The sequence below is a fragment of the Scleropages formosus genome, chromosome 5 (assembly GCF_900964775.1).
Source record: "Scleropages formosus chromosome 5, fSclFor1.1, whole genome shotgun sequence".
NCBI lineage: Eukaryota > Metazoa > Chordata > Actinopteri > Osteoglossiformes > Osteoglossidae > Scleropages > Scleropages formosus.
In genome coordinates this window covers 5618377-5644720 of record NC_041810.1, presented here as the reverse complement: position 1 = coordinate 5644720, position 26344 = coordinate 5618377, and the positions used below count along the sequence as shown (strand labels likewise).

The following is a 26344-nucleotide window of genomic DNA, read 5'->3' as shown; positions in this document are numbered from 1 at the left end:
CATTCTTTGTTCTTTACATGCTGTGGCCTTTGCATCCTTTATGGAACATGAAGAAAGGCACATTTGCTTTTCCAGTAATTACATGTTTCAGCTGTTGTTATTGCTCCATATTACTAATAGAGTCAGATCTTCTTTTTCCACAAGGTTCAGTTAAGTATGCTTTCAACATTTCTCTCTGTTTTGTCAGTTTAGTGACTTAATTTGGACATGCGCACTTTGCGGATAACGATGCGGAACACTTAACATAAAAAAGGACAATTACCATATGCATGTATTATACTCTTGCACTGATTATATTGAGGCTCCATGTGGTGCCAGCCCAAGTTCCAAACATTTTGTGGTGACCTTCAGGATCTCTCATATGCAACCTGGGAGACAGACTGGAAAAGGGAAAGTGACACAGTATGAAATCTATATTCCGTTTTGTAAGTACACTTTTTGCAACTGCATATTTCTGGTTTCATGTAATGGGAGAAGGTCTGCGGTACTCGCAGCCTGCCTCGGCTCACATCTAACGCATCCCTAACGGAGGCTGTAAACAGAGCATGAATTTATGATGAGGTCATGATTGTGCGCTGTTGAGGCCCAACCCGGGGAGGCTGAGGCTGCAGCTTGTATGCAGGAAGCTCGTCTTCTTGTTATGCACACTTTTGGTGCTCCAGTACAACCGGTACAATTATTATATCCTCATCATACCTTCATTTTCACTGTTAGTCCATTCTCAAAGTGTGTTCTACCCAGGTTAGGACGCAGTCTGTTAAACCTAAAGACTTTACCATAAGGCTGGGTGAAAAGCAAGACAGATGAGACTGGTGTTTTAAAACAAACTCCGGATGGACCAATTAAGGGCCAATATTGACTGTTCTTATATTGTAGTAATATTGCATTAAAGTGTTCCATCACTCTTAATGAATTAATATCCAGTATCCAAACTAGATAGATAGATAGATAGATAGAAAGTGTATTGATCCAATACACAAACTGCACAATTGCATATGAATTCAAATGAAAGTAAAAAGGCTCCAAGGGAAATTTTTTTAGGCTGTACCTCCAGCACTCCGTGCACTTGCAGAGTAATATAACAAGGTGTGCGGAGAGCCGCCTAGGAGAGCCATAATGAGGAAGCCAGGGTGGGGGATGGGCACGGACAGGAGGTCTCACTAAGCGCAGCTCTCTGGAGAAACCGAGAAGCAATGCTCTTGCCGTCCTGCAAGGCGCAGGAGAAAGAGAGGGTCTCTCTGCTTATCATGTTAACCCAATCAGTACAGCTAAACCGCAGCAAAATCCTGGCCCGAGCGCTGCGGTCGAGGCGTCCGAACCGCATTCATACCACGTATTGAAATTGCTCGCATGCTGCAGGTATCATCCATTTGCGCTGCGGTCGGGGGATTTTAAAGGTAACATTGAACTGTCGCTGCACCGACCAGTAAGTTCTTCCAGCTCTTTCACAGTCACTAAATGCCAAAAGTGACCACTGCTCTTAATGGGTGTTCTGCACACATGGCATCTCTTACTGGTACCCAGAACGTATGCTAATGAGGGGCTACATCGGAATCAGCCTTACTGGCTACATAAATATGATGTACGATTTGTTCTTTTTCGAAACCATCGCTTCTTATTCGTATTTCTTCACAGGTGTGCCTCCTTGATGTGTAGTTAGTGTGAAACGTTTTAGTTTTAGTCTTCCAGATCCTATATTATTATTATTATTATTATTATTATTATCATCCTCATCATTAGAACGCTACCTTAAGATGTTATGTCATTATTGTGCTTTCTGATATACTTCCAGGGAAATATTATGCACATAGAAATGAACAGAATGGAATTTCATTTCGGATTTTTGAGATAATTTCCATGATGAATGTGCAGCGGTTGGTTGAGTTACATCAGATTATTTTATGTAACTGCTTACTTTGCCATTGTTCAATTGTTCTCTCAAGTGAAAAAAAAAATGATCTGAAGATGTTTTCCAATTAAAATTTGCTTAAATTAAATAATAAAATAATATAAGGGGCTTCAAAGTTTTTTTTTTTTTTTTTTTTTTCCTTCTTCTTCTTCTTCCTTCTGGTGGAACAAAATTACTGAAGGCAAAATGCAAATGAACCCGCAAGCTATTACAATGCTAATGAGATTCCCGTACAGAACTCTGCGCTCCAGCATCCTGAGTCTTTTTTCATCCATATTCAGAAAACATCACCCTGCATGAGGAGTAGGATCAGCCTCACATTTTATGAAGCGATGCTCTAGCATCCTTCCACGCCCCCAGCCTTGTTTCACTGGTATTTTCTTAAAAGTGATCTGCTACTACTTTGTACAATATTTCACAATTTTGTTTTTCAGTGTCTACAGCTTTCAATGCAGGAAGAATCCATTTGAAAGGAGAAACAGTCGTCACACCTACACTCAACGTTATTATCTTCTGGTTGGTGATGAAATTAAACTGTGCAAAGAAATTATCCAGAAAAAGTTTTTTTTTTTTTTTTTTTTTTTTTTAAGTTCTTTCATTATTTTTTCTATGCTGTCTTCTCTATATATTTTTTTTTCAACCTTAATTGTTACTTGCTCTTTGTATGACCACATAAATAAGTGTTAATAACTGTACAGGAAATTGTCTGCGTAGTGTGTGTTTCAGCAGGTACGTGGAACAGTGCCTATAAAACAAAAAGCTGAGTTTCTATTTTTACACAAATTTATACATGATCAGTGAGTGATTTCAGATAAGAAGAACATAGACATATAGCACCGAATATTCAAAAAATGACATTTTAAATTATTATTGATTTAAAAAAAGAGCTTTGCAGTAATTTATTGTCATGCTTAGTTACACAGAATGGCAGATAATGAGAGATATAAGAATTTCGAGAAGTTGAAGTGTTGCTTGCACTGAAAATCATTTTCTGATATGACATGTGAGTCATATTTCAGTGTTACAATGATTAAAATTAGTTAATGTGGAATATCGACCGCTGTACGGTAACGGCGGTAAATGTGTTTAAATCAGCAAATCACCTATACTATTGCAGTATGTTACCATAGAAACGTGTCAGGAGAGGGAGCAAGAAAAGGAGTTTGTGCTTCTATGCATTATGACCCATTTTTATTTTTCTCAAGAAACATGGAATTATCTTCCTGTTTGGCTTTTCAAGGCTTTGATGGGTCAAAAACACCATGTTTACCATACATTAATGCATTGAAATAGGCTTGTATGTGCATTTGTGTATGATTACACAATAATTCACTTCCTATTCCACACCCATTTTCTAAGAATACATTTATAGATATAAAAGTTCAGCTTGGCTCTTTCACAGGATTGATGCTGTAAAAGGAATAAACTAAAATTGTGCTACATTTCAGCCAGCCATTAATTACACGATTATTAAATCTTTGCAACATGTGTTCTCTCAAATTCATTTTGATTTATAGTGTAGTTATTAACTGAAATATTTGTCACGAATGACTGTAGCGGAGCTAGCTTTATTCGGCTGAGATGTGTCGAGAATATCGTGAATTTGAGAAATCACAGTCAAACCACTTGTCTTATTTCAAATTATCCCAGATTCTCAATTCACAGAAAACACAGGCATAATGGACACTGACCACCCTTCCAAGAGTGACCGCAAAATCTGTTTGTAATTCATCTGCATAGCTGAAAAAGCATTCTTCGTGTGGTTTGGTTGTACCCTGGTGTAATCATAATTCCAGTTTATTTCAAAGTTTGAAAGTAAGTTTTTATTTATTTACATAAAAAAAAAGAAAGTATTCCATTTAAGGATTTTCTGATCGTTCACTTGCTTTTTTTTTTTACGTTAGGAGATGATTCCCAACTCTGGAATACTGACATATTTATTCTTTTCCTTAATAAACTGTACACTACAAGTGACAGCAGTTGCAGGACAGCGAATCTGAGTGATTGTTGACACCTGGTGGTAAAAGTGACACCTGTGTCCAAGGCAGCTTAGTGGTCACATTAGGAACTTTGACCTGATTTACCCATTTTTACTGTACCAATTTAAGGTAAGTACCTTGCTCAAGGGTACTATAGAAGGAGCATGCACTCAAACCATGGACTTTCCGAATACAAAGCAGCAGGCCTAACCACTGCACCACCTGCTGATCTTTGACCACTGGCTTCAGCATCGTAGAATTACTGAGTGAGGTCCAGAATGTTCTGTCATGGACGTCTTCACGACTGCTTCAGCCACCAGGTGTGAAATGTTTATTCACATCACACTTTTCCTAAATCAACTCACCGCTGATGCAATGACCAAGGTTAGGTTTTATGGTACTTGTACCTGTGACAATGAACCTTGAAACTCGAAACTAGTATTTATTATTATAAATGCTGTTTTGTTGTTTTGCTGTGATCCAATGTGGCAATTTTACGATTTAAGGCAGTATTTTTGTTGAACCACTTATGTTTAATCCCCTTCAGCGGTGCTGTATCTGGACCCCTCCTGAGCCTTAAGCTTGTCCATATCCTTAATGCCACTATTATTAACCTTTATTTAGCTCGTGCTGCTGTCCAAGGTGACTTAGTGTTAGATGGCTCCTGTAATGTAACGCAAATGTTTATATGCATCTTAAAAAAAAAAAAAAAATTACTAGGAAGGTGATCAGAAATCGTTGATATTTGGATGCAGTTTTATGCAGCTACTCGTGTGATGAACATTGGTTCATATGGTGGAAAGAAACAAATTAACTGCACTTAAGAATCACACGACTGCATCTAAGCGTCTCTTTCTACTAATTTAATGAACACATTGTAATTTCTATGAGATGTACATCTTTTTGGAGAAAAGCATCTGATAAATGATCAAACGTAAACGTAGATGAGCAACTTTACAGTGAATTATGAAATTATTCAGCAGGGTATTTCAGCTGGTGCCTTCATCGTGGCCACTACAGCAGGATGGACGGTTCAAGCTTGCGGAAGCTGGTACGGTTGTTACAGCTGTTAGCTTTGAACTCCACCTTCCGCTGTAGTTCTCTTGAGCAAGGTACTTACCCTCAAGTGCGCCAGTAAAATTGCCCAGCTGTATAAATGGGTAAATAAGTGTAGGTACCTTAAGGTTGTTCCGCTGGAGAAGAGCGTCCACGAAATGAATGTCAAACCTGGTACCTTTAGACTAAGGGGTAATAGCTCTGCGTGGGACACCGCATGCCATCCTGTGTCCTGTACCCACGGTACTGTACCGGATCACTACATGCTGGCCCAACTGTTGACCCCCCCTCGCCAATTTCTTTTTTCTGTCCACTTTTACTCTTCTCCCAAAGCACCTCGGTCCAAAATGACCGTATGCAGCAGTTGACACCGAGACATTCAACGCCACCGGTGTCTAGTGGCACAGCAGCAGGACACGTCACGCTCTTCCCAGCATCTTCCGCCAGCCTCTTAAACACAGGTGGGAAAATCAATGTCCTTCAACATGTGCAGTGCAACACAATCACTCTCCTGTCAATAATTTATTACTGTGTCAAGTCTTGATCAGAGTTTCCTCAGGACAAGCCTGAAGCAAGTCCACACACACACACACAGGATAAGCCAAAAAGTATCTGCACAATTAAAAAATCTGGTCACATGCAAATTATTGCCCATACTTTTAGACCTCTCTCTTATTTCGCGCAAAGTTAAACCATCATTCAGTCACTTGTTCGATTTTCTTTGTCCAGAGGCTGTAGAGTGTACTGTTTTACCGCATCGTTTTTGCGCCACCTGCACTTTACCACAGTACTAATTCACATTACGTGCCGAGTGTAAGCGGCGTGTAATATGCGATTTGGTGTGTACACGTGACATTTCGCTCGGAGGGTGATCGTGCAAAACTTCAACTTGTTGCAGCCGCGCTGCGTCCCAGTTTCCCCAAACAAACTTGTTTACTGCGATCGAGGCGCTACAAACGCGTTCTGTTCGGAGCTCAGCAAAGAAGAAGCCCCGCTAATAACGTCGGAGTTCGCTCGTTTTCAAATGCACGGAGCTCCGAGCTCTTCAATATTCACCCCGCACCGCCCTTTCGGAGCCCCCCGCTTCCTCTACCCACCCCCCACCCCCTCCCCCCTTCTGCTCGTCAGCCGTGCGGTGGAGGGCCCGCGCAACGCGCGCGCAGTATGACTGGCGCCCGGCTCGCGCATGCAGCGTGACCAGCGCGTCCCTCGCGTGCGACCAGCGTGAATCTCCCGCGTGCGCGTGTCTCGCGCGCCAGCACTGCGTGCCCCGGCGCGCGCCCGGCGGCGGTGCGTGGCCAGCGCGCTGCCCGCCGCCCGCCTTTCCCGCGGAGCCTCGCGGTCCATGTGCGCGGAGGCAGAGAGAGATCGCGCCGTGCGTCGTGATCCGCGGCGAGGAGGAGCAGAGTCACCATGTCGAGCGCGCCGCACGACCCCTTCTACTCGTCCCCGTTCGGACCCTTCTACCGGCGCCACTCGCCCTACGCGGTGCAACCGGAGTACCGCATCCACGAGCTGAACAAGCGGCTGCAGTCGCGCACGGAGGTGAGCGCGCGCCGCGGGGACCTCCGGCCGCGCTTCGGGTGCGCGCGGGGATGCGGGCGCCGGCGCGTCGCGCGGTTTCCACGCGCGCTCTCCGCCGTGTCTCTCGGGCGCAGCCGGCGCTGTGCTCTTCACGTGCCGCGCGGCTCCACGCGGAGCTCCCTCCGTCCAGCATCCTCAGCATCATCATCTTGGGAAGGGGGGGGCAGCGCAGCGCAGCGCGGCATCGCGGACGATCGGCGCAAAGTTTGAGCCGCGGCGCTGCGAATGGAATCGGCTGTCAAGACGAGCGCTTCCTCCTCGAACCCGCGACACTGACACGTTCACGCACGTGTGTTGCCTTTTCTGCGAAACTGCCGAACTAACCCCCGTGGCGTGACATTAGCCGTGCTTGACTCTTAGTAGTAGAGGTGTGTGGAAGCAATAAAGGAGGTAGTACCTGTGTAGGGGGTGAGTTCAATACACACACACTCGGGGTCTCGTGGTGACCGAAACGCAGATTTGATCTGTGTTATTTAGTTACCTTTCTATAAACATCAGTGTGGTGCCAAAGCAAGGAAATATGATATATGATAACTATGATGCGTCATAGTTGAGCTCAGGAAGGAGCAAAACCTGTGTTTGTTGCGCATCTCCTTTGTGAACAAGTCCTGAGAGGAACAAAGTTGAGAGAGAGCTGAGAGCTGGCAGAGCAACGTCGCATCACATCACATCACATCACACATGTCTGTTGTTTGTCCGAAGGCGACCCTGAGTGAAAAGTACACCACCAAAAGTACGTACCCGCAATCACATAACACACGTTTCACTGCCAAGGTAGGATTAGGTCCATTTTCTACTGTACTTCACTGCTGCTGTTAATTATTAATATTTTCGATGCTTCTTCGGGATCTACGGCTTATTGGCCACACGCATTCGTACGAATCTAAGCAGGAAAAGTCAGTGCTTTAACCGCGGGGAAGGGCAATCGGCACTGTCAGTACAGTGAAAGAGATAAAGACTGGTTGCCCAGTGTGTTTTTCGGGAAGGCCAGGATGACAGGGTGGCAGAGCGAGTAGCGCTGATGTCTCACTGTGCCTGGGTGGTGTGAGAGGGCATGGGTTTGATCCCTGCTCGGTCTGTGTGGAGTTTGCATGTTCTCCCTGTGTCTGTGGGGCTTTCCTCCACGTGCTCTGGTTTCCTCCCACACTCCAAAGACATACTGTTCAGGTTAGTGTGTGTGCTCCACTGATGTATGGATGAGTGACCCATTGTAAGTAGTGTATCTAGAAGTGTAAATCACTGCGGTGAATAAGGTGTATGGGCTGATAACACTACATAGATTTCATTAGAAGTCACTTTGGAGAAAAGTGTCTGCTAAATAAATATTTGTCAATCTAAATGTGCTTGCCTTGTTTCCAGTAATGTGGTTTTGTACCACGTTCTTGGATGCTCTTAGGACATGTGGAACCAACCTGTAGCAATGTAGTGAAGGGATAAAAATGAATTTTATCATGACATTCTAAAGACCCGATGAGGCTGGTGTGGGAGTTTTGGTAAAGTCTTCATTGATGTAGCTTTGTTCAAGAGTCACTACTTCAACCTCCTTACTGAGTTTTCACAGGCTGTTTGATAAATCGATATATATGTTGGCGGTGCCAGCGTAGAAAATATGAAGTAAACATAACAATGTGTGTGAAACTGTTATCCAGGACTGCTTGCAGGGACATAGTTAAAAGGCAGTACACTTGTTCCAAACAAAAATGTACTTTGATAGGAACAGTTGAAGAATTTCCTTGACTTTTTCTTTGCTCTTCAAGAGAGGATGTTTGGAGTAGCTGGTGAGTATTCGGCAACTGAAGTCAAATGTATTAGGTTAAAGAGAAAGATTGTTTTTACTTGCAAAAAAAGTAAATATGCGAATTCGTAAAAATTAATTTCTATCATGTAAATGTGAGATGATCATAATTACTGAGCATTTTTTATTTTCTCTCCTGCAGCGACAAACCCGTTTAGACACGTTAATATTTTTGCCTTAATCGAGACCCTTCTTGGGATTTCAGTTTGAATTCTTTTAGTAACCAGTGTGGTTCCCCGTTATAATCATACGCCGATGTATTTTGATGATCACTTTATGAGACCCTCCAGAAGAAAAGACTTGGGGGGGGGGGTCACATGACTGAAAATGCAATTTCATGGAATGCACTGTAAATATTTTATAAGTGCTGGCGAAGTGTGAATCGTACGTATGATTGAAGTTGGCCTGTTGAAGGACACTCCGTTGCAACCTGAAGAAAGCGGAGGCAGTGTTGCAGAGATGCAGTGGCAAAAACACGTTGCATTATTCATGAGAAGCAGCGAAAGCCCCCAAAGACCTCCATTCCTGCACATCAGTTACCGCTGAGGAGGCATTAACTCTCCGATATGTAGGCCAACCTGTTTTCTTACTTTTCCAACAAGTGCTTCCTCCGTCATTTTGTGGTTAGATAACATGTTTTATTTAATATATTTGCAGGCCGTCTGGTTCACGGGAACTTTCCTGGTTTGCGCCGTACGGGAGATTTATGGTAACTTTCCGGCTCCGAGCGATTGTTGACGTTAACAAGCGTTCCTCGTACAAGGGGTCCTTTCGCTTGACGTGCGCTTAACGTTAATGTGAAGGGCGCCATGTACAAAGTGTCACTGGCTGAGAGCCTCGGGATTTTGCTTTGTCACCTTCTTTGCATGGTGACACTTTCGGTTGAAATGGTTGTCTTCAATAGAGCGTTTTTTTCCTTGCGTGATGTATTTAAATGCAAGCCGTGTTTTGTAGATTTTTGCCCAAATAATAAAAAAAGATTTTCGTGCTTTGCCATGCCATCAGGTTGCTGGGTCTATACTCAGGACTGAGATAAATAGAACCGAGTTGGAGAAAAGACCCACCTGATCGCTTCTGGCTCCATCGACACACCGGAACCCGAATTCTGTACCTTCAAACAACCTGTTGTTAAAGACCACAGGTACTCTTTGAACCCGGGGCTCTCATGTTCTGTTTAATTTGAGCAATGTGTGTTTTGCCTTAGGATGGCATGGTGGCACAGGTGGTAGCACTGGTGCCTTAGTGGAGCCTTGGGTTTCTCCAGGTGCTCCAGTTTCCTTCCTCAGTCTAAAGATGTGTTTCAGGGGAATTGTGGACTCTCAGTTGTCCTCTGTGTGTGTGTCTGTGTGTGTTATTACCCGGAGATGGACTGACATCCTTTCCAGGGTGCCTCACACCCTGTGCTTCTGGGATAGACTCTGGACCACTGCGATCCTGCACTGGACAAATGGTTATTTGTACCAGATGGATGTTTGGCTTTATCTCCAGCACAGTCAGAGACTCTGAGTAGATTCCGGAGTTCCGTGTTGCTCTAGGACGTTCCCCCTCCAGCCAGAGCAAAGGCTGGTGACCGTCGCGCACATTTTCCTGCCTTTCACACAGAATGCGGTTGAGGAGGATGAAAAGTCGCTGAGACCCAAACTCGGCAACCTGCCGATCTCCCGTAACTGCGCGGGTCCGACTCATGCAAACATTTAGTAGATGTGCTGTCTTTTCTTTGCTCTCTAGGGTTACAGCAGCCCCCAAACGGAGCGGAGCATGAGTCGGAAGGGCTTCGGATGACACACAAGAAGGGCTTTTCTGCTCCCGGTGGTTGCCATAAATTTGCTGTAATTGAAAGCAGATCGACGTTATGACTGGTCATACCATGGAGTTCTCGGTAGCAGGGCCGTGGAGTCGGTACACAAAACCTTCGACTCCAACTCCAGTGACCCAGTAATTGCGTCGACTCCGACTCCACGACTCCGACTCCACGGCACTGCCCAAAAATTGCACGCTATTTTGGGGGTCGACTTATCTGGTGAATATAACCCAAACCCTATATCATACCTCTAATTGTTGGGGGTCGACTTATACGCCGACATATACGGTACATTTAGTCGGAGTCGGTACATTTTTAACGACTCCGATTCCGGTAACCCAATAATTGCTTACTACTCCGATTTCACAGCACTGCCCAAAAGTTGCTCATTATTTTGGGGGTCGACTGAGGACTATAGGCAGAAACCTATATTACCCCTCTAATTTTTCAAGGTCGACTTATATGCCGGATCGACTTCTTTTTTCTTTCGTACATTTTTACCGACTCTGACTCCAGTAACCCAATAATTGCTCCCGGCTCCACAGTGCTGCTCGGTAGGTTGCATTGCCCCATCATGGAGCATTCATTAGCGACTATTTTAATCTCTTGCAGATGCAGTGGACACTGGAGGTAGCTGCTCGATTTTGACAGCGCTATTTGTGTATTTCGCAGCGAGGTCATCTCGTGGCGTATCCATTCTTCTGCGGGTTGCCGGTTCTGGACAGATTTTATGCTGAACTCACCGTGATGTTAGTTTGCATGTTTGCACAAGAGAAAGTGCCAGAGTTGTGAACGGTGGTCTCACCGGGCTGATCTGAGGTCAGATTGATAATGCACCGGAGGGGCAGCAACACAGAAAACTCACATTTTGCTTACCCTTTTCAATGCTTGGCTCTGCAGCATTAAGGTGATGATGTGAAGCTTTTTGTTTTTTTCCACTGGATTTCAGAAGTGTTATGTTTATTGGTTTAGCTGGCACTTCCTGCCAAAGCCACTTGCAGTTATTTACCATTTAAACAGCAGGGTAATTTAACTGGAGTAATTTAGGGTAAGTACCTTACTCAAGAGTATCCCACCAGGAGGTGAGATTTGAACCTACAGCCTTTGCATCACAACACAGTAGTTCTAACCACTGCGCTACCACTTGCAGGATATGCAGAATGTGCCAAAAATGCATTTCGATTTTTCGGCGGATTTTGAGAAAAAAGACGTTTGTCTAGTCATCCAAAACTTTCAAACTTTTAATTTTACTTTTTCTTCTCTTTGTTGTTTTCTCGGTGTATTCTTTTTTTAACATTTTGTGAAACATGTACTATTTGGACTTGGATTTGCACAGTCATTCATTCGCTACCATCTTGCCTGCGAATGAAAAGCCATGCTGGTCGGATACAGTGTTGTTATTACTTTAATTAACTTGAATTACTTGCGTCACGACTCATTGGAACAGCAAAATCATTTTCTAAAATTGTAGGTAAGAGCACCTGAATGTATTATATTCCCAGGACTTGTGTCAGTGAGTGCGTCACTGCAGTTGGAGTGTGGGTAACTCTGTGTCAGTCTAATGGAAAATAATAGTCCTGTTTTCACCACCGAATTACACCTCTAGTATCTCTATGCTTGCATTTTGTCATTTAAAGTTGCCCGGTGCTCAAATGACTTTAGTGATTAGTGTGATCAGTTTATTTAAATGGATTTTACAGTTAAAGAAACAATAGCAGAATACAGTAACTGTCTTGTTATTCATTTTGGGCTTTCAAATACATTTTTCTCAAGTTATAATAAGGCTCTCCCTGCCATGCTCTCCAGCGTACTCTTCACACCGGTTCCTGTCCATGTGATTTTCATTGAGGCTTATTTTCTAATAAGTTTCACCCAACAAACCTGACAGGACAGGACAGGACAGGACAGGGCGGGATAAGATGGTATTAATCCCAGCAGGGACGTTCACGTTCGCATTGCAAATTTCAGATAATTTCAAATTTCAAATCTGTGCTCTGAAATTTCTTAACCCATTTCACTCGAATAAAACACCCAGCTCTGTTAATGAATGAAATTCACTTAAGATAAGTGAATAGGTTATAGTAAATGAGAAGTGAAAAGTTCGGATAAGTTTGAGCTCAGCGCTAACATAGTGACAGTGATAATTGTAAACCGCACAGTGCTGTTGGTGTCACGGAGATGCGGTTCCTCCACATTCACCCGATCGGCATTCAGAGCACAAGTCTCCTTGACCTCCGTTAGGGACACCACATTAGCATATATCACTTTGTATTGCACAGGAGAACCAAGGTAGAAATAAGGAAATAAATAAATAAATCAGTGTAGTACTGCTGTTGTTTCTGTGCTGATAGTTTAAATATTTTTGAAGGGCCGGGGTGTGCGTTCCATATACAGGCATTACCGGAGTTACGAACGAGTTCTGTTTCTCAGTCCGTCTTTAAGTCGGATTTGTACGTAAGTCGGAACAGTTCGGTACGGTTCGTGTCTAACGTTGGTTAATCAAATGTTTCCCTTAGTATATACTACCTTTCTATGCATAAAAATCTTTAAAGAAATACTTCCAGATACACTGAAACTTCTTAACATAATGATATAGTAATAATAATTATAATAATAATAGTAATAATAAATCTAACTACAGTATCCATAATAGAGAGAGAGGAGGAGGAGCGAGAGACTCTGTGTGTGTGTGTGTATAAAAAACATTAAAGAAACTTTAAGGTTCGCTTTTCCAATGTTTGTTGGCGTTTCACCTTTTTCTGATCACTTTATTATTTCCACTTTAGTTTCCATTGTGAATGTTTTCCTTTTCTTTGTTGCATCAACATCACTTGCATTTATACTTTGGTGCCATGGTTACGAGGGTAAAAACAAAAAAAAAAAAGAAAAAAATTAAAGCCAAATACAGTAACACACGAGACACCATTAACAGCAACGTGGTCCGACCGAAAAGAACGAAGTCTATCCTGCCTCGGGCTCCCGTGCCTACGAGCCGACGAACCGCTCTAGACACACGATGTTTTGATGCGCGTTGCAAAGTAGCACCCATTTGTTATTACAGGTCATTGTATGTAACTCAAATTTTTAATATAGTAGGCTTTGTGAGGGGTTGTTCGTAACTACGGGTTGTACGTATGTCGAGTGTTCGTAACCCGGGGACTGCCTCTGGTCATTTAAATTGAATAAAAACATTGATTGAATGGAACGGAATTTTTGTGAGGAAGGAAGGATGCAACTCATCCGCGTGGATCTGTGGATAGTGACGCAACCTCAGTCTGTATTGGGCTACTGTACACATACTGTATGGAGCTTCACACCCCGACAGTACGCTTCATGATCGTGACGATTCGTTTTGTTCTGTATTTAGTGTTGATAAGGCTGGTAGCCACACGATGCCTTCGATGCCACATGTAAATGATTCATGTTTTTGCTGTTGAGCAGAATAGCTGATTCGTGAACGTTGTCCGTTGCAAAAGAGACACAAAGGGGAAGAAAGATTTTTGGAGAAAGCGGGCAGGCATGAGGCTGGTCGCCAGGAAATTCTGACAATGCTCCCATCTTTTTCCTGCGACTTCCCTGTAGTTCCTTCCAGGCAATGATGTTTCACTGATAACACATGAGGAGGGGTGTGGAGGCTACAATGTCATAAGATAATTTCAATTATTCCATTGTTTCTTTTTCCGTGACTTTAGGGGAATGGGTGGTGGGTGGTGGGTGGTGGTGGCAGCTCATAGCAAGCCAGATTTCAGCTCGATACCGTTTGCTGGGGTAAAACACAACATCTGAACAATAATACGCAGGCTTCATTGTACTTCCAATGATATGACATTGTTTTTGGATATTGTGCTGCACTGCACTGTGTAATATCATTGAAGTTTCCTTACGGGCTCCTTTAACTCATATTTTATGAGTTACACTTGTATTTTACGCGATGTGAATGTGTGATTGACTTGTTTGCTCTGAGAACATGATGTATTGATTTTCTGGATGATGAGGTTCTGATGACTTGAGCTTTTATCCTAAGTGACTTCTCAAAGGGTTGCGGGGTGGGGGTGGAGTGTGTGGGTTCATGTAATTCTAATGAGTCTTCAGATCTTACTTCCTTCCTGTCATGTTAGAGTAGTTCCTTCACAAGTCTGCTCTTCAGCTACTCTTCATATGCAGCCGATCGCAAGCTGGTTAAAGCAGCTGCCTATGGACCTGAAGGTTGCATGTTCATATCCTACCTCCATGGTACTTACCCTAAGTAAGTAAGCGAGTAGCTACGGTCTCGCAGCACCTGGGTGGTGCGAGAGGATGTGGGTTCGATCCCTGCTCAGTCTGTGTGGAGTTTGCATGTTCTCCCCATGTCTGTGTGGGTTTCCTCTGGGTGCCCTGGTTTCCTCCCACAATCCAAATACATGCTGTTCAGGTTCCCCCATAGTGTGTGTGTGTTCCACTGATGTATGGATGATTGACCCAGTGTAGGTCACCATGGTAAATAAGGTGTGTGTGCTGATAACACTACATAGAGTTCATTGGAAGTTGCTTTGGAGAAAAGTGTCTGCTAAATGAATAAATGTAGTGTGTCACATTTTTAGATATGCAAGTTTTTCAACAAAGCATGTTACTTAATCCTTTTTTTTTTTTCTTTTTTTCTTTAAAAACACACTTTTAAATATGTGGCCACTGCTAAGGCTTTATTAGTTTAGGAAAATCGAATTAAAAGTTTGTTTTCAACAGAGACCTGTTTTTTTTTTTTTTTTTGGCAATTCTCTACTAAGCTCTACGTCTACTGAACTTCTGCTTGTTTTTTGTTTTGTGTGACTTTGTAGAATGTTCTTTACTTTTTATACTTTCTTACCTTTTGGTTAAAAAGATTCTATCATTCTCCAGAGTTCCTCAGGAAGGTGGATCTGTGGTAAACAAAACAGTGCTTACACACCTGGCCTAGTTCTCGTTCTCTGTACATCCCATTTGAATATATTTGAAGCTGCTGCTTCCATGAGATCTTGTTCTGATGCACGGTGTGATCTGCAGTAAAACAGAAGATGTGTGGATCATGGAATTCTTCTCAAACTTTTAACTGTATTTGATGTGAACATATTTGCATTTATCTGACAGTTTTCACCAAAGCAGCTTACCATGTTAATGTACTTACCATTATTCACCCATTCATACAACTGGGTAATTTTACTGGAGCAATTCAGGGTAAGTACCTTGCTCAAGGGTACTACAGCTGAAGGTGAGGCTCAAACCTGTGACCTTTGGGTCCAAAAGTAACAGCGCTAACCACCACACTACCCAGTGCGCCCTGTTCTAATTGTATTTACTCCTTTAAAACACCATGTTTTAAATGTATTTTTTTTTAATTTAGAGGGTATTTTAAATATCATTAAACTCCCTACAATTATTTAACCTTTAACAGGGCTGAATAATTTTTTAGTGGAGCAATTTTAGGTGAACACCTTGCTCAAGACATTCTACAGCAGAATGTGGGATTTGAACCTATATCCTTCAGCTCCTATGGCAGAACATAGAAAAGCTTTGAGGGTGAAGGCCGATGAGGATGCGGAGGAGGATGATGATGATGATGATGATGACACTATAATCCTGTAGCGGGTGTGTGCATCCAAAAAATAAGGGAGCATCTGAATAGCAACAGTGAGACCTGGGCCATGTTGAGATGTGTGGAGCACAGATTCTTGAGGAATGGGAGCTCTGCTCCGCAGCCTGGTCTCCTTGTGCATTGGGCGTCCCGCAGGCCTGAGACCCAGCATGCATTGCTGACACAAGTATTCCCTTAGTAACAATAAAGATAAAGAAATTGTTCAGCAAACCCAGGATCTCGTAGCAGAAATCCTCATTTATTGAGCTTAAAAAGCTACAATATAGTATTGTATTAAAGGGCAATACATGGATTTTTTTAATATGAATTCCTGAATATTTGGCCAAACTTTAAAGCAGGAGGAGGCACATCACAGAAACATCTGTGGCCAAGACTTTGATTGACATTGGATCATATTTGTTCCTGGATTTGGATTTTGTAAAATGCTGCGAAGAGAGCATCGCTGCAATCGTGCATCTTTGTATGTCCTGTAGGTTGTCTATGACATGCAGAAGTACCTTTAAAACTCCAGTTGCCGATTCGTAGGCTTCCTGACCAGGATTTTGTTTCTACTTTCAAAGGGAAGAAGAACAAACGGGTGAGTTGAGGAGCAGTTTCTACATAAAGGGCAGCTTTGCGTTCAGCCCTCCGTCAACCGCTGTTGTCGGCAATAAAAACACCGATACCCACGCTGAAGCCACAGAATATGTGAATTCCACATCTCCATGGTCCTTATGAAAGCAAACACTGCTATAATAATAACTTCTAATCTCAATGCTCAGGATATTGTAGAAGTCAGTGCTGGATCACCAGCCCTGCTGGGACCGGTCAACGTTCTTGATGTCCACCTGGGTTCCATAATGATATGCAAAAGCTGTGTCAGCTTCCAGATTCCCTATTGACCTTATCGCATTGTGTGTTTTCAGCACAAAGAGGGCACAGAATCGCCAATAATGCAGCACACTTGACCTTGCCTACAGTTTACAACGATAATAAGTGTTAATGGAACAGAAGAAGGTCCTTGCGGTATTTAGAACAGAAAATTAATGCATTTTCTATATCTGTGCTGTTTTTCCTGTTTTTCATCATCTTTCTTAAGTAGTAATTCAACTGTGGATTGTGGGATTTTTTTTTTTTTTTTCCCAGTCCGTACATTTGGCTTTAAGAAATTACATAAATGGCAGCAGAGTCCTGCCAAAATAGCTCTAAAAGCGCTGTGGTGCTATGTGCCTACCGGTGTTGGGAGCGTCTCGAGAATCGCTGTTTTTTGGTTTTTAATCCTGTGATTCATTCTAGTGACTTGTTAGATACAGATCTGTTGGGGATCGCTGTTCTTACTGAGGTTTTTTCAGAACAGGCTTCTTCATCAGTCACTTTTAGGCATTGATGGAATAGTTTATTTATCTTGATGAACGCACTGTAGAGAATCGCTGTCCACCTCATATTTTCGCCATATTTACTGCAGGCACAACTGAACAGAGGCACATAAAATACTTTTATATGCAGCTGTAAACTCGTAGGCGCTGCCCATGGTAATCGACGCTGCCAGACCGCGGTTGACGAGTTGCTGGCAAAGGATGATGGGAAATCATTGCAGGACGTTAAGCCAATTACAATAACCCAACAGCTTTTAATTTGCATGGGCCAACAATTTGATGTGAGATATTAATTCAGTAATTTTGTAGTCCTGCAGCCATTTACAGACCTTGGGACAGTGAGCGGGGAGAACAGTTTCCATGCAGCCTTCAGTTGAAACGTCTCTACATTTTCCCTCCCTTCTGCATGGAAATGATGGCATCCATGACTCAGCTTGGCTTAGGTTTATGTAAGTGTCGTAAAAAAAACTCGAGAACCGCTGCTGTCTATGTCAAGGATTTCCTAAGGGCAAAACATAAGGTTGTTGCAATCCCACGAATGTCCTTTTCCCAGAATATGTTTTTTTCTTTATAGACTTCCAGGTTTTTTTAGAACTAGCGTGTGCATATACACTGAGCGTTCCTCAATGTATGGATATATTACATTTTGATGAATTGAAAGGAATAGGATTTACACCGAATCTGTAAATTAGCATATATTATTATTATTATTATTATTATATGTAACAGCAGTGGAGCAGTGCCTACAATGATAGGGACCAACTTTCACATTATAAATGTTACAGAATCAATCTTTGTATGTTATATATGTGGCATGCAAACAACATCACACATAGGAAAAGATTTTAGAATTTTTTTCAGTTTTTTGTTTGGTCATGCTATACATTATGTTCCCTGTGCAGTGTCTGGTACGAGGTCTACCTGGTCGCCGTGCATGTGCCGGGTTTACTGAGCTACGTTGTGTTGTTATGACACCTGGAGCTGTTATTGCTGTCGTTGCATTTTTACTGCGTTTTCTTTTTTTTTCTTTTTTTTTTTTTTTTTTTAAATCTTCTGCTTTGCCTTACTCTGTGACACAGTTTCTACATGGTCCTGCATTTCACCGGACACATCTGACACATTAGCAGTCTACAAGGCTCTCTTTCGAAGTGACTCAAGTGTTCAAGTGGCCCAGATTTCAATTATCTGTCTCCTTCTACCGGCTCTTTTTTCACCGTGCTTCAATTCTCCATAAACATTCATAAATCTATATTTGAATTATTTTTTTCTTCCAGGATGGATTGTTTTGGGAAACTGTAAATGTGTTTTGCATGTACAGGTGGTCCCCAATTTACGATGGTTCGACTTACGATACTTTCGACTTTACAATAGTAAGCTGGCAATAGACATTCAGCAGATGCGGCAGCGATCCGCATCTCCCAGTCTGTCACGCAGAGGTGTGTATGAGGTGTATTAAAAGCATTTTCGACTTACGATATTTTCGACTTACGATGGGTTTTGCGGAACGTAACCCCATTGTAAATCGGGGACCATCTGCATATTCAGGAACAGAACCGGGGTGCGGTCGAACGCATCGATGAAGGAGTGGCGCCAGTCACTGACCGCGGTTGACTGACTCCGCGGGGGGCCATCAGTGCCCATGATTATCCGCTCGGGTTTCCCACACTCCGCCGAGTGCCAGACTTCCCGTGTCTTTCGTTGCCAGGTCACACCCAGCTGCTCGAGCACGCCCGGTTATTGTAGCCGATTATCCGGGGCCCTGCTGCCTCCCACACTCACTCCTCGAAAAGCCTCCGCCTTCTAGTTTCTGGGTTAATGCCGTTTTATGGTTTCAGCCACTGTGCCATTCTTAGCCCCGAGCGCTTGGCTCTTTTCCTGTTTTCATCATACTTGGCTTTTTTTTCCCCGCAACCCACAGGCGATGTATAGGTCATGCCAAGTTCAAGCCAGAAGTTTATTGGAAAAATATATTTTGTATTTAATACTTAGTTTAAAGTACGAAACAATAATTAAAATACCAAAAAGCAAAGGAGATATGGATTTAATTTAGATTTGTGGGAGAAGTCGTAGTCTACAAGGAGCAAAAACACATTTGTGAAAGAAATAGTACAGTTTGGTGGTGCAGGGAGAAGTGTGTCAGATCCTGGGCTGTGGGTTTGGACACGGGTTTGAATGTGGTTCCGTTGGTTTGGAGTTTGCATGCGTGTGTGGTTCAGGTGGACTCGTCACTCTCGTTGCCCGTAGCGTGTGTATGTGTGCGTGAACGAGTGTGTTTGTTCTCCCTGTGATGGATTGTCATATACCCAGGGTACATTCTGCCTCTTACTTCCCCGATAGACTCTGGATCACCAGAACTCTGCATTGGACAAGCAAGTCATTGACAATGGATGGATGGAGAGTCAAAATGAGAATCAAAAGCCGGTGTTTCCAACAAAAAAACCAAAAGAGATGCGTGACGTGATATTTCTAAGTGAGCCGGTGAGGTTCACGAGAAGGTCATGATCTGATGCCCCAGTCTATATTAGTACCGGACCGATAGTTAAGATTCTTAGCAAATCGGCATGTAAATCACAGAAGGACCTTCTCCTCCAGTTTGGAAATTGCGTAATATTTCAGGCCCATGTCACCTGTCACATCTCCGCTGTCCAACATCCTCTTTTCCCTCCAGCTCATTCCTGCTCTTTTCATCACGGAAGGCGAGATCGCGGCTCCTGCGCTGTGCCGCGTGTCACTCCGCGGCCCGTGCGCTGTAACAGGAGCTGCAGGCGCGATTCTCGTTACGAGCTGTTGACGGTCGGCCCTTATTAGACACGCGTGTGACGTGACGCAACACGTCCGTGGCGCTAATTGCAATCGGCTGGGGAGGCGAGTTTTGTTATTCGCAAGCAACAGGAAGGCGCGTTTGGCCTGTCAAAACACGCCTGTCAGAGTTAGAATCATGGTGAATCACGGTGCAAGGATGCTGCCCGATACGCACTTACACTTATACAGGTGGTCCTCAACTTACAGCTGGGTTCCTTTCCGACAGCCTTGTTGCAAGTCGATTCCATCTGCAAGTCTCAGACGCCCCTATACACACACACACACACACACACACACACACACACACACACGCATTGTCTGAACTGCTTGTCCCATACGGGGTCGCGGGGAACCGGAGCCTAACCCGGCAACACAGGGCACAAGGGACGCCGGTCCGTCGCAAGGCACCCCCCATACTCAAGCATGTAAACCTTAAGGATACATAAACAGTTAATGTGCATGAATGCTGCGTGTATAATAGGGCTTTGTTTTATTTTTCAGTTATTTTGATCATTATTCATTTCAGAACTGATACAGAATGCAGATAATATAAATACAGTACTGTATTATAATTACTTATTATAATAATTACTTATAATTGTTATTATAATTTTAATATAATATTATTATACTGTAACAACAACAAACAACAAAACAACAACAAGGACAATAATTAATAATAATCATAAGAATCATAATGATTTTATGCTGCGATATTTTTTTCATCAGCAGCACCTGGCAACATTCAGTTGCTTTATTGACAGTAAATTAAAATAAGTTCAAGTTCAAGTTGTTTTTATTGTCATTCCTCTGTATAGCTTGTATACAGTGGAACGAAATGTCGTTTATCCTGGGACCATGGTGCAGAAATATACCTCCACTTATTAGCTGGGTAGACTCTGAAAAATAAATAAAAATATGCTGTATGATTTTCAACATTTTCATTAACTTTGATCAGCATTAACACTAATGAAGAATAAAGTGAGCCACTTAAAACAATCCATTGTCACACTCCTATCATGTTTGGATGCTTTTTACTGCCAACTAGGGGCTGGATGTGGAAGTGCACGTGATGTTCGCTTCGCACCGAATGTAGTAAAGAATAGAAGTACTTAAAAATAAATTAGCTGAAAACTCTTAACGCCAACATTTGTAACATGAGGTTCAAGTGTACCTTTCCCAAGGATAAAAAAGCGGGAACTGTTTTGGAAGCAACATTTATCTTTCCAGCAGTCCATGTCCTGAGCCTTTTTGACACCTGATGCTGTGTGTTTGATCATCAACACATTTGCAAAACATTATTTTTACGGTTAATGCCTTTGCATCACATTGTATGTCACTGTGGAAAAATAAATGTGCCGAGGGTAAATTATTTTTTTCTGGATAAATCCTGAAAACAATTGCATACGTCATGTAGAACTTGAAAAATGTAATTGGGACATCATTACACATCAAACACATATCCTCCAGATCGCAGAACTTAGGCAGAACTTTTGCAGTGAGCACCAAAAAATTGGCCGGAAGGAATGTTCATTCATGGATGAGGATGCTTTTCTGAATTTTATCAGCATCGAGGGAAGGCGCAACTCTTCCATGAAGCTGGAGAGCAGTATGAGATGATGTGGGATATTGTGAACAGATGAGTTTCAGATGCTGTGATTTATTGCTGATATTGCAGGATCACCTTACAAATTGGGGCAGAAGAGAATCTGACGTGGTGGCCTAAGGCTGTGCCCCTAATTTTCGTACTCCTTGCTGTGAATTTAAGTTGGAGAAGTTTTCACAGCGAAGCTAAAGTAGTTGTCATGTAATGTTGCTGCATTTTCCACTATTGTCCTGTCATCCAGTAAATTAATTCCAGTACATACTAATAATAATAGGCAAATTATGTAACAGTATTAAGTATGAACAAACGGAGTATTTGGCGTGGGCAAAGACCGAAAACAGAAGATATTTGATGCTCTCCCACATTGTGGAGGGAATACAGGTGGTCCCCGATTTACGATGGGGTTATGTTTCCTGAAACCCATCATAACGCGAAAGTATCGTAAATCAAAAAATGCATTTAATACACCTAATACACACCTCTGTGTGACAGACTGGGAGATGTGGATCGCTACCGCTGCCCAGCATCACGAGAGAGTATCGCACCGCATATCTCTTGCTCAGGAAAAATTCAACATTTGAAGTACGGTTTGTACTGAATGTCTATCGCCAGATCACCATCGTAAAGTCGAAAAAAAGAGCAAGTCGAACCGTCGTAAATCGGGGACCACCTGTAATATGCAGTATAATATCCGTGCACTTGTTCTCATTAGGTTTTCCGTTTCAGGAGAGTGACAACCTTTGGTGGGACGCCTTTTCCACTGAGTTCTTCGAAGATGACGCCACATTAACCCTTTCGTTCTGCTTGGAAGATGGACCAAAGAGATACAGTAAGGCCACCACTCCCTTCGCACACGTACAGCAACACTGATCCATGTTGTTCAGTCAGTCGTCGCATTTCGGTGAATAGTGCAATGACGCTATAGTAGAGTACAATGTTTTCTGTGTGTGAGAGGTAAGTGAAGTTAACATCTAGTTGTATTTTACCCAGTGGTGTGGAGTTGGAGTCAGCAACAATTACTGGGTTACTGGAGTCAGAATCAGTAAAAATATACCGACTCCAACTAAATTTGCCGTATATACCGGCGTATAAGTTGATCTGACGTATAAGTCAACCCCCAAAAATGAGAGGTGTAATATAGGGTTAGGCCTATATTCCCCGGATAAGTCGACCCCCAAAAGAACGTGCAACTTTTGGGCAGTTGGAGTCGGAGTTGGAAGTAATTATTGGGTTACTGGAGTCGGAGTCGAAGGTTTTTGTGTATCGACTCCACAATCCTAGTTTTACCCGCAGTCCTTATGTTTCTTTGTATAGAAACATTTCAGAGTGCTTAAGACTATTAGAAAAAATTGTAGTTGTCAGCCAAGAAGGACATTGCATGAAATACGGTTAATCCATAGTAATTTAAAATACCTAAAAAAAAAAAAAAAAGCACAGTTTTATTGGTTTCTGCTTTTACTGCAGTGTAAAGTAAATTAAAGGAATTAATGAGGGCAGTTTGCAGTGTGCATCGCAGCTGAACGAGGACCGGTCTGTTTGCACGCTGGTTTCTCATTTCTCAAATTCACGGAGATGGCGTTGAGTGGTGCGAGAACCCTCTGTCTGGCAGCACGTCCCGTCTAACGGAACGGGCTCTTCGCTGTTTGGTTGCCGAACGGCGGCGACGGCACAACCAGCAAACCATAATATGTGGGCAGGTGCTGTTTGCTGGGGGTTCTAGCAAGGAGATTACGCTACAGAGCAGAGAGGGCTAAGGGGATCAGTGTGTGTGTGTGTGTGTGTGTGTGTGTGGGTGTAAGGATGTGTTTGAATCACTGCAAACTGTCTTGTGTGGATCAACTGGTTCTCTGTAGGCTCCTCCAGGCAGTGGTGAGGTCCAGAGTGGTCTATGTTCACCATGACTGGTCCAACCCCCCCCCGCCAATGTTCACTGTCTCCTGCTGCTGGGCTCATTCTTTCATTAAAACTCATGTTACTCTGGAAGTTTCACTTTTCCGTGAGGCCCTGTTGAGGAGCGCTGGTGTCTCCAACATGTCAAAAGTTACGCGTGTTACTGAAAAGGAGGAGTCCGTTGCCTCCGAATCCGGGTCCCGCAGAGCCGACTTGTGCCGGTTCTCAAGATCCCGTCTGATAGGTATCGGAGTTCCGAGGAGCTCGGATAAATACGTTCAATTAGGGAAATATTTACCAAAATGATTCAGCTATTTTTGCGTCCTTGTCAGGGTTGCAGCGGTGCGGTGCAGGCCTAGTAGGGTTACGCCAGTCCAGGGTAAAAACACACACACACACACACACACACCCAGGTATTCGTGCATAATTTATCACTGCCAGTTCAACTGAATTCAACTGCCTTTGGGGTTTGGGCAAAAACCAGAGTCCCCCACACCCACTCATATTCCACACACGCTGTGCTGGATTGAAACCCACACCCAAACTGCCCATGTGGTACCCGCTGCACCACCGTGCCACCTTTGTGAAATCAAGTGCTGGAAAATATACCTGTGGGCAATTTGGTGTAAAATCAGTCCCAGTTAAGGAGTCACTTGCTCTCCATCCCGCTCAAGTAAAACCCCTCAATTCTTGTATTGCCTCCGTGTCCGTCACAAATTCCAGAAATTGTTTAGGCTTTCAGAATGTCCTTGCATGTTTTGTACTCATATCAAAACTGGATTTGTGAAGTCATACCAAAAATGTGCATAGCTCCTTCACAGAATGTCTCCGCTAAACTGAAAGGTTTATTTTTCATACATACCATGTGCTTTGCATAAATAATATCTGTTTCGTTTGTCCTCTTGAAATATTTATGGAATCGTAAATAAGTGGTCATGTTGCGTAGTTGTTATTGTACGACTGAGAGGTGGCAGAGACAAGAACGTGGTTTTTACTACTTATTTCAACAGTGGCAATCACTGGAAACGGTCAGAAGTGTTTGTTGTGTTATACAGAACATTCAGAAAGTGTGTCGGGTGGATTCTAAGAATTGCTTGCTTTGGACGTAAAGGAATTTGACTGGAATTGCAACTCCTGACATCTGAGATGCTCAGTTATTAGTGTATCATACATTACGGTACGATACATTAACGGATGCTCATGAATCTGTTGCATCGGTTGTGGAGTCAGAAAATGCAGCAGTAACACGACTGGAAATGACATTTCTTTTCTTGTGAACTTTTCCAAAATTACGATGCATACTAATGTAATTAAGTTAAATGTTGTCATTATTTAGTCCATTGTAACAGCATGAGGTTCTTGGTGTTTGTATATATTGCGACATCCTGCCACGTTCATAACACAGTGTTTACAGTGTTTGCCAATCTCATGTACCGCACCGAAGCAGAAATTATGTTTGCTCTGCGCTGGAGTCAAGCTGCGAAGGTTTACAAGTACAAAGTTATACAATGATGTAAGTGGACGGTTTGTACCAGTCCAATGTTAGTATCTAGGAGATTAGCGACATGAGGTTGACAAGTATCATAAAAGTGTCCTTAAAAAATTTGGTGCAAATTTAGAAATTTGTTGCATATGGGTCCGTTGTGGTGGAACGACCTCCCCCTCTCACTCAGAACTGCTGAATCCCTGTCCACATTTAAAAAGGGTCTTAAAACTCACGTCTTCCAGACTCACTTCGCCCATCATCTCTTAAGTTCATGTAAGTTGTAAATGTTCATGCTCTATAACTTCAAGATCATGCTGGATAAACCTTTACACAGCTGCTCCTGTAATGTAGCATAAATTTTTATATGTATCTCAAAGAAAAAAAAATTACTAGGAAGGTGATCAGAAATTGTCGATATTCGGATACAGTTTTATGCAGCTACTCGCGTGATGAACATTGGCTCACATGGTGGAAAGAAACTAACTGCCCTTAAGAATCACACGACTGCATCTAAGTGTCTTTCTGTTAATGTAACGAACACATATTTTCTATGAGATATACGTTGATTTGGAGAAAATCCTCTGCTAAATGAATACATGTAAAGGTATTGCAGATTTTTTTTACTTTTTTGATTTTTAGTTTGATCAGTATTTTCCCCAATTCACTTAAGTACTTTGATGATAATATCCCTTTGTGCATCCCTTCATTCTGTGTAAGACGCTACAACCGGTATCCGTTTGAACACTGAATTCTGCGATTTCTTGCCATGGAGGAAATCCTATTAGGGTCCAGTTTGTGTTTTACTTACGATCACGTGTCTAAGACCCCTCGCACAGCATCGGATTAAGTCCAGGAGCTCAACGCAGCCACGGCACTTATGCGCTCGCTGCGTGTCACCCATTAATGTGATGGGGATGCGCTAAACATAGTGTAAAACAGCAAGCTGTGATGACCGAGTCGTCTCCAGCATCCTCGTGGTGCGTCCGGTGCCATTGATATGCTGCCGTTAGGAGCAACCAGCTTGTCGTCCACAGTTTTGCATTCAGAGGCCTTGTGAAACATCGAGAAAAGTATATACATTTTAATTTAATAAGTAATTCAAGTAAATAAGTTTATATATATAGCCATAATTTCCGGTAAAGGTGGAGAAAAGGCTACATGGCAGGTTTACGGTTGCAAACGGTAACACTACCTGTGTTTCGGGTAAATTCTGTATTTTAGCTGTCAGCGATAATTTTGAAGATGAAATATGCAAAGTTTCATCCCCAGTCATCCTCAGTCATTTATAATGTAAAATTGTGAGGCCCATTAGGGCAGGGAATTTATTTGTTTAACCTTTTTACCGCATTTTTCTTCTGCAAATGAATTGTTACTGCTTAGCGGGGACTGTTTCTGTTTGATTATAAGTACAGTCTGAACGTCCATTTGGAGGCGACGGCAGAATCAGCAGGTTATTATTTTTCCTCATTATGC

At 42.8% G+C, this 26344-nt stretch overlaps 1 protein-coding gene across 5 annotated transcripts in view; it reads left to right on the top strand.

Annotated features, from left to right (window-relative positions):
- Window positions 1–6220: 6220 nt before the first annotated feature.
- The window catches only part of LOC108930777 (LIM domain-binding protein 2), a 61631-nt gene continuing 41507 nt past the window's right edge, over window positions 6221–26344 (top strand). For all 5 annotated transcript variants that reach the window (XM_029252529.1, XM_029252528.1, XM_029252527.1 and 2 more), the window contains exons 1-2: window positions 6221–6489; window positions 22222–22324. In XM_029252529.1, the coding sequence (XP_029108362.1) occupies window positions 6358–6489; window positions 22222–22324 (235 nt within the window). In that variant the 5' untranslated portion in view covers window positions 6221–6357. The remainder of the gene's footprint in view (window positions 6490–22221; window positions 22325–26344) is intronic.